Consider the following 14,465-nt stretch of genomic DNA (forward strand, 5'->3'; position numbering starts at 1 on the left):
GGCGTTGCAGAACCCTCACTGGTATATGGTTGGGCGCCTACTCGGGAACAAGACTCGATTCCCTGGTTTCAAAGGGACTATAACTTCGATCTGGAGTGTGAAATCCGGTCTCACCGTCCAGGATGCCTGAGATCGTTTTATTTTTAACTTTGATCACGAAGCTGATCGCAATAGGGCTCTGCATGGCGAGCTGTGGTTTTACAGGAATACGATGTTGTTGCTTGGAGACTATGATGTGATTGGTTTGGTGGAGACAGTCCCTTCATAGTCTCCAAGCCCTTTGTAACTGTGAGCCCCGGAAAAATATATCGAGCTTAATGGAGATTGTATGCGAAATTATTCAACGATCTCGATAAATGTCAATATGCTCGAGGAAATTTTCAGAAAGTGAAATCCTCAATCTAGGAGTTGGATAATAAAGTACACGACCTGACGAGTTCATGAAAATTTTCGGGAAATTTTTCTGATACCCGACCTATTTGTTATGATTTTCCAAAATTTTGAGATTTTGGAAATTAATTAAGGAAATAGAAAATGGGTGGAGCGATCCTAGCCATCCACCGTCTCCACCCCTTGATCCTAGCCATCCATAAACCCACCAACTGATCACAGCCGTCGAAATTAAGTTAGAGCAGCCTATAAATAGGCCTTGGCTCGGTTGGACGACCAGAAGGATCGAGATAGAAGCTTGAAGCTTCTGACCCGAAACGGAGTCGCCGACCCGAGAAAGAAACCCGACCAAAGTGGCGTCTTCCGGCCACCGATCGACGACTGACGACCACCATCTTCTTCGCCTCGCCGTCGCCAACAGCCTCCTATCCTTGGATCGTCCATGCAACGATCGTGAACGGAGAGTCGAAGGCGAGAAGCAGCGCCTGATCCGCCGGTTCTGTGGTGTTTTCCGGTGACTCCGACCACCGATCGACTTGCATGAGGTATGAAAACAATCCTCTCGTCGTGCTCTACCTGTTGGTGTAACTAGTTTCTGAATTAGGCTGAGTTTAATGATCTGTGTTTTCTGGGTTGGTACCTGACGCCGCCGCGATTGTCGTCGCGGGCAATCGTTCTGGGTTTCTCGATTCATTTCCGGCATCCTTGAGTACGAACTCGCCCCTGGTCGAACTTAATCCGTGTTGCTTGTCGAATTTGGAGCTTCGAGGCCGGAATTGTTCTTTGTTGCAGAACTCGTGAACTTGGTTTGGATTTTAAGCACCAAGCTGAGTTGATAGAGGAAAATTCAGAAACTTGATATGTGGATTGGTGCTTGATTACTTTGTGATGAGGAGATTAGCCTCGGCCTTGTTTTGGTTAATGTAAATTGGAAGTCTCACTTTGAAATTTTGAACTTTGATAATTGTTGTGCTAAAAACGCAGAGCTTGTGAATTGAGGAAAAAGAAGAGCAAGGAGAGGAATTCTGGTTTACCGTGTTCTTCCATGGAGAAGCTTTTCTGCTGAATTGGGGCTTCTGTTATTAAGTAGAGTTTATATCAAGGTGGGTAGGTCCTCTTTGAAGATCTGTGAACCAAACTGTGTGAAATGGGTGAATTTGGTTGCACTAGTTTTCTGTACGTTTTGTATTGGTAATGATCAAGTCATGATTATATCCTGCTGGGTGAGACAAATGATTAGAAACTTGAGTTGAGTTCTCACAGGTTTGTGGTAGTTGGACAGTGTGTTAAAGCATGTTGAAATTGATTTATGAAGCTTGGAAAATAGTTTAAGGTAAATGGGTGTCCATAGTAATTTGAGTAGAATTACTATGTGACGAGAACATTAAGTGAATTCAAATTGAGATGTTAAAGGATTTAGGAGGTGAAGGTAAATGCATAGAAATTGTTTATATAACAATTGCAAGTGATGTGTTCGGTAATTGTCCCGATTAGTGAGTTGGTCGTGATTGGTCAAACCTTGGTCAATCCTGGTCAAACTAGGAAAGTGGTCGGACAATTAAAGTGTCGATTGTTTCCTTAAATCTTAAGGAAAGTTATTAACGATCCTTATGTCGGAACTTAGGACTCCAGTTACCCGAGAAACGGAAGGTTCGCGACTCTCGAAGTACGTGCAGGAAAGCATCGGAATCTAGGTAGGGATTCAGGACTCTCCTCGGTTAGTGATTTTTTATATATATGTTGTTATTAAAAAGATGCAAGTTAAGTGGTACGGTTTGGTTAAGTTAAAATGCAACGCATACTAACCAAATCGTGAGAAATGTGATGGCTTGAGGGCGAAAGGGGCACTGACTTCCTTGGGTTCGATTCCCTAAACCTCCGGAGGGTTAGCTATACCGGTTGGACGGTGCGCGATCGCAATGACAACCCTATCCGTGTGTGTAGCTAGGTAGCGGACGCTCTCGCTACGCTTACCTGGTGATAACTTAAATTGAGGTAAGGTCGTGTAGTGGGTCTATGGGACCGGCCATCAGGTAAAACTTGGATTTGGCGCCGTATTTATTTAAGCATCATGCATCAGTTTTCAAGTTGAAAAACATTAAAGTTTGTCGTTCCTTTTAAAATATTTGGTTTAAGCATGTTTTCATACTGGAGCTCCAAACATTTATCTGTTGATTTTCAAACCTGGTCGAGTTAGAGTTCCTATTGAGCAACGAGGACGAAAGCTCACCCCTACAACAGTATGGATGCAGGTACTGTGCACTGGTGACGGGACAGTAGCGGACGGAGCTGGGTGTGCGGAACAAGTTCGGTAAACTGTCTCTGGACTTTACCCTAATTTCTATTTCTCGAACTTTGTATCCTGAAACTATGCTTGTGTCGACCTAGTTAAATTCTTATTCCTTGAATTTTGTACCTCCCGAGTGAGTATTCATTTCAAGTCTAGACGAACAAATTGAATTTAGTGATTCAAGGATTTTCACCTCAAAAATATTTGTAGCTTCCGCTGTGCTTATACAAAAAGTTTTCAAACAAAATGTCTAGCGGTTTTCTAGAATGTAAATCGAGCGTTCGGTTTATGTTTTAGAGACTCGCGGCACTGTGACGTGCTTAAGCTGGTGAGGTGCAGCTTGGGGCGTTACAGTAACAAAGCAGCCCTAACCCTGATAGGGTCTGCGATTAGCCAGGTAATTCGTTTTGATCAGTCGGCACTTCGACGGAAGGAGGAGGAACAAAGGATCCGACTGGTGATAGATGTTCGGAGTCGGGTCCGGAGCTGGATGCTTTTTGAGTTCTCACCTACGGTGCAACCTGAGATCTCGCTGGTTTATGAGAAAGTGAAGGGCTTTTGTCGTGAGTGTGGTCTATTTGAGCATAGTGAATCGGGATGCGATGGATTCCTGGTGGCTGAGAAAGCAGAGTTTCAGCACGGGCCGCCAGCAGCAGCTATGGCAGGACTGTCGTTGGCTATGGGTGATCTGTCTCCGGAAGATGCTAGTGATCCAACGCAAGAACAACAACTGCCTTCTTATGATTCTGGAGTGGGCATGGAGATGGTGCTGCAGCAAGTGGACTCTGGTGTTGACGGGTCGGGTTCCAGGATTCCTGGAGAGGTGGTAGCCCATGCGTCATTGGGGGAGAATAGGTCGTCTGGACCTAAACAGGGTGCAGATGTTATTGGTACGTCGCATGGTATGATAGATCATGGGGATGTTGCATGGATCAAGAATTGGAAGTCTTTGGTTCCGGACGGCTCTTTGACCAAAGTGGTGCCAGTATCGAGTTTCACTAAGGTGAAGAAAGCAATTCTGAACCCGGAGCCAGATGTGGGATCGTCTTGCTTGGCTCGGGTGGGGACAAAACGAAGAGCGAGTGTTGGTCTGATTATGGCAGGTAAGCGGCTGTTGTCCCCGGCTCATTCGGCTCTTAAGGTGGATGAGAACATGACTCTAATGTTGCAGCATAAAAATGGTACACTACAAGAGAAAATGTCATCGGCGACAACCCAAAGTTGTTGTAAAAAGTCAAAATTTCTCGCTAAATTTAAAATGTGACGACTTTGGGTTGTCGCAACCAGTTGTCGCCTTATGTGTTTTACTGATTGTCAAAAGCGACGAAATTACACAGTTGTCGTTTTTCCAATATGCGATGCAATTGGTTCCTCGCATATCACAAATTGTGACACTCACAAATGTGTTACCAAAAACTATATGTGAGACTTTATATTTGTCACTATTTTTAATATACGAGGCTTTGTTTACGTCGCATATTCCATATGCGAGGTTTGGATGTTTGTTGCATTTTCAATTGGCGACGCAATTCGTTCCTCGCATATGACATCTTACAAGACAAGAGAGTGCGTTACAGAATGCTATAAGCAAGACTTTATATTTGTTACAATTTCCAATATAGGAGACCTTGTTTACGTTGCATATTCCGTCTGCAAGGTTTATATGTTTGATCAAAAATTTATATGCGAGACTTTTTTTTGTTGCAAAAAATAACTGCGAGGTTTCATTTTTGTTGCATATATTAATATGTGACACATATGCATTTGTTGTAGAAAATTATATGCGAGGCTTCTTATTTGTCTCCAATAATTTAGTCGAGGAACTTATTGCGTCGCATATTGAAAAAACGACAACCCTGTTATTTCGTCGCTTTTGACAATCAGTAAAACACATTACGCGACAACTGGTTGCGACAACCCAACTGTGTCGCATATTTAATTAAGCGAGAAATTTAGTCTTTTTACGACAACTCTGGATTGTCGCCAATATCTTTATAAAGATATGTCAAATTAGCATAGTTGTCGAAAATATAAAATGCAAGATTAAATATTTGTTGAAAAAAATAATAGGCAAGATCGCATATAATGTTGCATATAATGATTTGCAACATATGCAAAAGAATCATTGTTTGTTGCAAATGACTTTAAATGAGGCTGGATTGTTTGTCTCATTTGATAATTATTTATTTAAAAATTTCAAAATAATTTGAATATTTAAAAAATTAATTTATTAATAATAATCAAAGATTTATTAAATCATAAATCAAATAGAGTTTACAAAATTCTACCCAAAAATAATAATAGCTAATAAAAAGAAAAATTGTTTGCCAAGCTAGACTAGCTAAATCCTAATCCAAAAATTACTAAAAATGACTTTATGAATCACAAATCTTCCTCCAAATCCTCTGTTTCAGAATTATCTCCATTGTTTTGGACACCGTCTTCATCTCTTCCAAAGACATCATCTTCTTCACTGTTGGGTACTACGATATGCATGTCAATGTTTTCTGTATCAGCAAAGCAGCCTTGGCTATTATTCATCAAGAACTTCTTCAACATTGTCATTAGCTGTGCATTTTGTGACCGCATAGTGTCCACAGTTGATTCAAGCTTCTTCACTTTATCTTGCATTACGTTCATCTCAGAACTCACAGCTGTTGAAGACGTAACAGTTGGAAGCTCCATGCGAGGAAACGACCCTAAACCACGAACTCTTTTTCCCTTCCTTCCACACTCTTCAGCCATGATTGGAATCGCATCACGCGCAGTAACTTGTACAGATTCTGGTGGAGTACCCTCTGGTGCCTCCAGGGTTAGTTTCTCCTTATGCTCTTCTCTCTTATTTTTCAGTCGATCCTACAAAAAAAAAAAAATTATATATATATATATATATATATATATATATATATATATATATATAAACAAAAATAAATAATTTATTTACTTATATATTTAAATAGTAATTATTTTCCCAAAACTAATACGACTTTAACAAAATTGATAACAATACTTACATATTTATCACGTGCAGCATCACTAACCCAATTGCTATTTGAATCTTGATACATAGCTGCCCAATTGTCTATGAAAGACAAAGGATTGCCCTCCTGCAATTTAAAAAAATCTCCCAAATTAACAATTATTCAAGATAACATTTTTAACTCACTTGAAACTCATTAAATTTACCTTGGCTGTCCTCAAAGCATGTTGAATGAAAGGCATAGCTCCGCCACGATGCGTACTCCTTTGTCTCTTTCGGCTAGTTGAATTCTTCTCGCATTTATCCTTTATAAATATTGTGAGGTTAATTATGTACTCTAAAATTTTTAATCAAAGCATAAAACTGTAATAATTCTTTTAAAAAAACATACAACAATAAAAATATTTTGAAAAAATAAAAGAGTAAAGAATACATACAATATATTTTGGATCGGTGTAGAGTTTATCACATAGCCAATGCCACTCCTCTGTCGATCTCTCACCCCATAGATCAGGTGGAGGAAGTGTGGCTCGTCCCTGAACAGGTGTGCCACATTTTTGGTAGTGATCGTGCAACTTCCACTTGAATTGAGTATACGCCGAGCGCATCTTATCATCCACAAAATAGATAATTTTTGTAAAAGTCGTCACCTTATAGGCCTTTTGTGAGAAAATTAAAGTTGTCACATATACATTAATCGACAACTAGTAGAAGTTGTCGCCTAATTTATTTTCAGTGAGGAAATTCAAATTGTCTCATAAACATTAAGCGACAACCCATTAAAGTTGTCGCCAAATTGATTTTCAGAGAGGAAATTCAAATTGTCACATAAATATTAAGCGACAACCAAATAAAATTGTCACCAAATTGATTTTCAGTGAGGAAGGTAAGGTTGTCACATAATCATTAACCGACAACTCACAGAAGTGGTCACTAAATCAGTATTCAGTGACAGAAATCTAGTTATCACATAAACATTAAGCGACAATTCACAGAAGTCGTCGCCTAATTAATCTTTTGCGAGGAAGTTAAAGTTGTCACATAAACATTAACCGACAATTGGTAGAAATTGTCGCTTAATTGATATTTTGCAAGGAATTGGGTGTCGCATAATGTCATATGGGCGACAACTGTCAATTTCTTGCAAATTCCTACTTTATGCGACAAATTGGTTGTCGCCGATGGGATCATGTACGACAACTGAAATCTCCTTATATTTGCCAAGCTTTTGCGACGAATTTTAGGTTGTCACAATGAAATTCCTCGCTTTTGCTATTTTCTCTTGTAGTGGTAAGATCATCATTTCTCCAAGGAAGAAAAAATTGGGACGCCCCCGTGGGAGTAAGAATAAACCTAAGGTTGCTAGGGTTTTGGAGCCGGAGCTGCAAGAGAGGAAACAACGCAAATGGAAGAGTCATATTGACTCCCATGGTGAGACTGCGGATTGTTTGCCTACGGAGACTCCTTCTCCTGAAGTTGATGGAGGGGATAAGATAGGAGAAATGAAAGAGGAGGCTACGGTCCCTCTTCCGGGGAACATTTAAATTTTGTTAGGTCGCAAAGATCGTAGTTTCTTAGGGTTTTTTTATCTTGCTTCGGAAGCTACTGGTCTTTGTATGGAATAAAAGCTCTAGAACTGTCTAAAAGGTGGGTGTACTGGAGGTATATTGGGTTCTTGTTCTTGTGTAGAATAGGAGTCTCAAGGTACTCTGAGGAACGATTCTTTCTGTCGACCCCTTAGGGGTGTTTCGTTTTTGTACTGCTTGCTGAATCTATATAATTGGCCGACCTCTTTTGATCAAAAAAGAAAAAAAAAGCATCAATATTCCTACAAACAAAACATATGAATAGGAAATTGTTTATCCATGTGATAAGCCTAATTTAGTTATACTATTACCAGATAGACGTACTGTTGATGAGCTAGAGCTTCAACCATGTATTTTTAGTACCCAGGAACTCTAATTCGAACTTGTTCAACATTTAACATGTGATCAATATGACATTTACTTCACCGCTAAAATCTATAATATGCGAAAAGATCAAAAAATGAAATGGCAGCCTATAAAACCAGCAGAGAAATAACAGTAAGGTTTAAGTCGTTATTTGTAGTACAAAAGAAAAATGGCCCACCCACGTGGAAATTGGACTTAAAAAAATAATATTCTCCAAGAAACCAAAACTATGATTTCTCACTTAAAACTGTGGGGACTATAACACACCATTTTTGGCCAAAATTGCATTTTCATATTTTCGTACCAAAATTTACCCACCATAAAACAATGATTTATAAGCACTTCTCGAACTAACATAACTCAGAAATCGAGATAATTTTTTTGTTACGATTTATCATAGTTAGAAAACAATATATATGGTGTTACTTGTTGGATCATAATTCATATACATATTTGTCCCCTAAAACATGGAAATTACTTGTTCTAAAGTCCAAATTTAATGTTGACTAATCCAATTTCATTATTTCCCTAATCTTGTAGTTTTGCTTAATCTTTGTGTTTATTTATATATATTTATTATGTTTTCCTTATCATGCTAGGAAATGATGGAGAATAATGGAAATGCACTAAAAAGTCAACCTTAGCACATTTTCTTACTCCGGCTAGGAGAAAGTGAGCTAGACAAGAAAGGAGGGGTAGCCGCTTGACCAAACGAACTCCGAATGAGTTGAAACTTTCCAGTTTCATCCTAGACATCCCAAGGATCATTTGTTATGAAGAGTTCCAGAGCTAGTTTTGAGTGGAAAGCCTTCAAACAGTCAGTCCAATTTGCTGAAAAAGGAAAACTGGAAAACCTGACCTGTACGTATTTCAGAAGCATTTACGGCCGAACCACAGTGAATTTAACTCTGAAATTTTACCAGGATGATCCCAACTCATGGAGGAACATTTTATATGAAGAAGTCAGAGGCCCATTCTATTAGTATAAATGTTGGCATTCCTTCTTCACAAAACTCTACTCATTAAAGAAGCCCAAGGTTGCAGCCCAAGCCCATAATTGTTTAATTACAATTGTTGTGGTTGCCTTGCTGTCAGCTTCCCATCTTAGCATGATTGCAACTTGCTTCTTCTTCAAAGACCCACGTGAAGACTTGAAGATCAGTTTGCTGGCAGCTTCCCCACCTTAGCTTGATAGAGAAATTGCAACTTGGTTCTTCTTCTCTTTTGTGTGGCTGTGTTGCTGTCGAAAGCCAAGACCAAGTTTGAAGAATTAGTTCAATTACAACTTGATAACCTCATCACAGTTTGCTGCGTTGCTGCCTTGTTGTCGTGGTTCCCAATCCCATCTCATCTTGCTATCTTGTCCAAGATCAAGCTTCAAACTTGAAGATCAAAAGAAGACCCCTCTTCATCATGGCTCAAGTAAGCTCATACATGGCATCTCTTTCAAAAAGTCAATGGTTTTTCATGGGTTCCCTTCCTATGTCAGTTTTGATTATGGAGCTTGAGTGTTTTGGTTTCTTGAGTTGGTTTCCCAATTGAAATTAGGAGCATGGGTTTACATGGGCAATCTGAAATTATGGGTATGGGTTTACCTACTCAAATTGAGATTAAGGGGTTTTTGAGTGAACCTACCTTCCTCTTCATACTCTATATATATGGGTTCTCTGTTCCTATTCGGGGATTGAAAATACTTTTGTGTTTCAGTCCCTTTGTTTATCAAGAGTTTATCTCTTTGGTTTTCTGTTTTTCAAAATGTCTTGTTCCATGTTGAAAACAATTTGAAAAACACAAAACCATTCATGCATATTCATCTCTTGCATCCCATGAGTTCAGTTGGGAATTGTAAGCTTCAAAGGTGAAATCTCCAAGTCGAACTTGCTGCGTTCATAGCTTGTGTCATAATTGAGATTTCTGAGTTGTTCACTTGTGTAAACAATTAGCAAGGAGTGATTACAACAGTCTAGTGAGTTAGTCTAGGAGGATTGCCGCGTCAGTGCAATCCAAGTGTTGTAAACTTGTAATCTGTTTCATTAGTGACTTGGTTTTGGTCTTTCAAGAGTAAAGGCCACGCAAATGTTTTCCCTTGATAGGGTTTTACTGCGTCAACAAAACATGTGTTCTTTATTGCTTTAGTTGGTTTGTTGAATTTACAATACAATCTGTTCATTATCAGTTCTCAGGATTGATCACCCTGTTGCAATCCCTGAGAAAGTTTTTTGAACGAAAAAATTGGCTGTGAGCCTATTCACCCCCCCCTCTAGGCTCCTTCTAGGATCTACACATTCCGAATTCTTGGTGGAGATATAATTGAAGAAATAAAGGAGCAGAAAGTGAACCCATAATATCCATACTCCACCTCCATACTTCCACTATCATACTCCACCTCATTTATTCTACTTTCATCCAACTTCCACTATCATATTCCTCTTTCTCTTCTCTATATAAACATCTCTTCATCACACTCATCCATCTACCAATTCCACCCCATTACATCTTCTTTCTCTCTTCATCTCCTTCATAAAACCTCACTTACCACCACCACAACCTGCATCATCTTTTCCATCTACCCATTCCATTTCATAGACAAAAAGCTTCACTACTCGACCATTTCACCACTTGATCATCTCTACATCTCATATTCCATCATCAACCTTTGAAGAAGAATAAGAGGAGTCTAGCATCACTTGAGGAATCATCACCACCATCACCATTTTTACCATGTCAATGCCTTCATGAGTTCATCTACACCATCCTCAACTTGATTATCACTAGTCCCTTCTCTATCCCTACTTTTTAGTTTGATGTTCATAAACATGTTGAAGCTTATGTATTTGATTATGAGTGAGTAGTTAGTTTGTTGGGGCTAGGGTTGAAAGCCCTAGCCAAACTTGTAATGAATTGATGTTTGAGTCTTATGTGATGCATTTTTCATGATCATCTTCACATGCTAATTCAAGAAGTGAATGCTTGTATTTGAATCTAGCTAATTTGAATACTTTGCATTTGTCATTACATGAAAAATGTTTAGAGAATAGCTATTTAGACATTGAAAGCATGATAGCACACTAGGTGTGTATGTGAGGGTAGTCAGTTAAAATCACCTAGATCTAGGATTGGTTTGCTTGCTTGATTATCTAACTCAAATCTTTATGCATCTAGGAGCAAGGAATTGATACTTATCCGGTAATATAACTTGTTCTTGGGTAGTTAGTTTCGCACTTATCCGGTGGAAATTGATAAAATAAAAGGAGTTTAGGCCTTAGTAGTCTTATCCGGATGCTAAGAGGGTAATTGGATATTTGGGATTGCATTACTTATAGTTTGAACATCAATGCATGCAAGGGAGGCTATGGTGAACAACCTAAAGCTCTAACTTCTATCCATTTTATCACATCTAATTTAACATAGCCTAGTTTACATTTCAAGTTTCATTTTGTGTTAATTTGATTCGAAACCATTTTCAAAGCCAAAAATCAAACCACTACACCATCTTGCATATATTCACCATAAACTTTGGTTCACTTGTGAGCTCTTGTTTATGACTTGTACATTTGCATATTCATCTAGCATCCTCTAGGTTTTCCTTAGCTAGAGTGGATTTTCTAATCCCTTGGGTACGATATCCCTTACTCATAATCCCTACACTATAACTTGGCCCTTATACTTGAGGGTGGCTATTTGGCTAACATTACTCCGATATAAAGGATCAGTGGAATGGCCGAAATATCTTCAAGAAGTAAAGAAGTAGAAAACTATATATATATATATATATATATATATATATATATATATATATATATATATATATATATATATATATTCGGCCATATATATATTTAGAATGGAATGGCATGTCGAATTATGCTAAATCTCAACTACTAAAGGAGTAACGGCCATATATATCAATGGTAGGAGAGATATATAATGGAATGGCATGCCGAATATTTCGGCATTATTTGCTGATATATTGTTTTCTACTCCTTTATCATAGTTAGACAATCTCAATGTCCGTTACTTCTTGAAGATATATATAGTGTTAACAAGATTTAGCATATTTCGGCATGCCATTCCATTGCACACGTTCCCCCAATGGCACCTTCTAACGCGCCAAACCATGTCAAACCTCATTTCTTCAAGTTTTTATGTTTACCAATCTCAACATTTGTAAAGCGTGATTTTTAGAATGTGTTCCAATTGATGGAATACCAAAATCTCTAACGATATTTTTTTAAAAGATTTTTCAAAGTCGAAACATAAGAAAATGTATTTTTGAAAAAGAAAAAAACTTTAATTTATGTTTCACAGGTTTAGACACATTTTGAAAATCATAATTTATGAATACTAAGTTCATGACACAGCTAATTTTAAATACATATATATAGTACATAAGGTGAACCATCAACTTTTATAATGTCAAGTATATGTTGGTTAAGTGAAATCAAAGTAAGCAGATGATAACCACGGTAAGTGGTTCAGTGGATGCAATGGGCCAGGTCTTGTCATGGGAACGTTCAAGATGTAAAACCTTCACGTCCTACATTCCAACGTTGGGTTGGTTGTTTAGTGTTATTTACTGAATTATAAACGTGGTCATAGGAGGGACTGCGGCCCTATTAGCTATTCGAGCTCCCAGTGGATTAATCTTTGGGTCTAAAAAGTGTTTGGGATACCACGAACAATCCAAAACGAGTGTCAGAAAAAAAAAAGGGAAAAAAAAAAAGAGTAAATGGATGCAAGGGCGGAACCAGATTCTAGGATTTTTTTTTGGGGGGGGGGGGGGGGGGTCCAAATTTAATTTTTTTTGTTGGAAGATAAACTTGTTTTTTGTTTTAAGAGAGAATACAAAATGTGGTATATAAAAAATGAAATATCAATTGTTAATTCTGTTATGCTTATTAAGGAATACAAATAGGAAAAGAAAGGAAATAAACATTTCAAATTTGATATAATTAACATAATGTAACAAAAAATGAAAGAACTGATAGATAATTCTTTATTAGATTTGAAAACAAATGCATTTTTGTTAATCGATCTATGGGTGGTCCATTAATGAATTTGAGTAAGAAATAAGCTATAATTATGCTAAACAAGGAAGCTTAGTTAAATTGTTTAGGATACCCAGGGGGGTCTGGAGTCTGGACCCTCCCAGGCCTGACTATAAAGTCCACCCCTGAGTGGAGGATCTGTATCCTCGTTGGATATGACATAAGCAACCAATTAATGACCATCAAACTTTTGATATTACATTGAGATTTTCTGAGTTATGACAAAATCCGTCCACTATTACACTAGAAAAGAAAAGAAAAATCTAGTTGAAAGTGGCTTTTCTCTGATTAGGTTAATTACAGTAATCAGATTTTCTGAGTTGTGATTTATATGTCCGTATCTGATTTTCACCAACCTATGATCAATGGGAGGGGAATGAAAACCATAAAAGGTGTTCTTGGGTCCCTGGTTTGGTCGACAAGGTGTATTTCAGTAGTATTCTCATCAAAGGCTTCAGAAGCTGAAACATATATACTACTATATATTACGAAAGTTCAAATTAAGATGGAGTTCAAGAGTATCTCTGTGCTAGTGATGATGGTGATTCTATTCATCCATACAGCAAATGCAGATATGAAGTCATTCAATCCAAATGGGGATGCGAAGAAATGTATATTTGATTGCGCTGATAAATGCCCAACAGGAGACGATCTATGCTTCTTGAACTGCCTACAAGATTGCCTGAAACAACCTCAGACACCTCGAGATCCCCATTACTACTGCAACCTTGGCTGCTCTGCAAGCCAGTGTCTCAAATTTAGCAATGGTACCTCTCTCTCTCTCTCTCTCTCTCTCTCTCTCTCTCTCTCTCTGTGCTTGGCTAATTGTGTTTTTCATGGCAGATAAACTGAAGATGGGAGATTGCGTGGATCACTGTGCAGACGGAATCTGCAAAACCAAATAATTAAGATCCAAGCCCTAGTCCTCTGTGTTAATTTAATATGTATCATTGTGGGCTTGTTATACCATATTATATATGATGTCAATGATGTATTGGAATAATTTTTTTTTTTTTTTTTTTTGATCAAGAAGAACTTCATTAATAATGAACTGCTTACAACGAGTTTTAGGCAACATTTCTAACACAGAAATGACCACTAGACTTCACACTGGAACTCTAAAATGACTGACTCAAGGAGCCAAAAAAGGCCCCGACTCCAAACATGCATTACAACTATATGACAAAGACAACAAACGCAGGAGCAACTCACTTGTGTCAACACTAACTCGCCACCCAGAGTCCACCTGACCGGCTTTTGATCGACCAAGCCAACACTCGTTGTGACCTAAACCCGACCAAAATAATTACTGAACATTCAGACCTGTGACTAAAATAAACCCAACACCGTCACCACCATATTGTCAACACCGTCAACCCACAACTGCTCCAAATCGCCATCGCCTCTGACCCAAACCCAGATAGGCACAACCCACTAGAAGGCCAATAATGCTCGTCTATGGCACAACCAGACTTTTTCGCTGACCCAAAACTAGATAGGAACCACCCACCGGAAGGCCGAAGCGAAGATTGTCTCTACCACATCTTGTAGTACACACGACCCAACAGCTAATACCTAATACAATTGGAACGACAACTAATACCACAAACCAAACCTTGGTCGTGGCTTAATACCAACAAAACAAAAACCCAAAATAAAACCAAACCCTAAAATAAAATTGAAACAAAAATAACCATATAGCCCAGTCCTGGCCCAACAAGAGGGACCAATCCCGAGCATTGACCCAGGAGAGAGGACGACCACAGGAAGCCTGCCAAGCCTCGCAACCCCGCCACAGCCTCCGT

General features: G+C 38.5%; 1 protein-coding gene and 2 long non-coding RNA genes across 3 annotated transcripts; 2 read left to right on the forward strand and 1 right to left on the reverse strand.

The window, feature by feature from the left end:
• The first annotated feature begins 686 nt into the window (after positions 1-686).
• Positions 687-1,638, forward strand: LOC133746264 (uncharacterized). The gene is made up of 2 exons (XR_009864048.1): positions 687-935; positions 1,375-1,638. It is a non-coding gene; the product is annotated as an uncharacterized LOC133746264 (long non-coding RNA).
• Positions 1,639-4,928: 3,290 nt separating this feature from the next.
• Positions 4,929-6,291, reverse strand: LOC133742235 (uncharacterized). The gene is made up of 4 exons (XM_062169912.1): positions 6,098-6,291; positions 5,867-5,965; positions 5,695-5,787; positions 4,929-5,536 (listed from the first exon to the last, which is right to left on the reverse strand). Exons 1-4 carry the CDS (start codon positions 6,266-6,268, stop codon positions 5,063-5,065), a joined length of 837 nt encoding a protein of 278 aa, XP_062025896.1. The 5' UTR covers positions 6,269-6,291; the 3' UTR covers positions 4,929-5,062.
• Positions 6,292-8,598: 2,307 nt separating this feature from the next.
• On the forward strand, positions 8,599-13,663 carry LOC133707067 (uncharacterized). Its single transcript, XR_009844900.1, has 3 exons — positions 8,599-9,034; positions 13,224-13,427; positions 13,504-13,663. It is a non-coding gene; the product is annotated as an uncharacterized LOC133707067 (long non-coding RNA).
• The last annotated feature ends 802 nt before the right edge of the window (positions 13,664-14,465 follow it).

The sequence above is a fragment of the Rosa rugosa genome, chromosome 4 (genome assembly GCF_958449725.1).
Source record: "Rosa rugosa chromosome 4, drRosRugo1.1, whole genome shotgun sequence".
Lineage (NCBI taxonomy): Eukaryota > Viridiplantae > Streptophyta > Magnoliopsida > Rosales > Rosaceae > Rosa > Rosa rugosa.

Coding starts and splice junctions, on each gene's coding strand:
- LOC133742235 (XM_062169912.1), bottom strand. CDS start 6,268: ATGCGCTCGGCGTATACTCAATTCAAGTGGAAGTTGCACGATCACTAC. Junction 5,966..6,097: donor ACACCGATCCAAAATATATT/GTATGTATTCTT, acceptor ATATTTATAAAG/GATAAATGCGAGAAGAATTC. Junction 5,537..5,694: donor ATGCTGCACGTGATAAATAT/GTAAGTATTGTT, acceptor TTTTTTTTGTAG/GATCGACTGAAAAATAAGAG.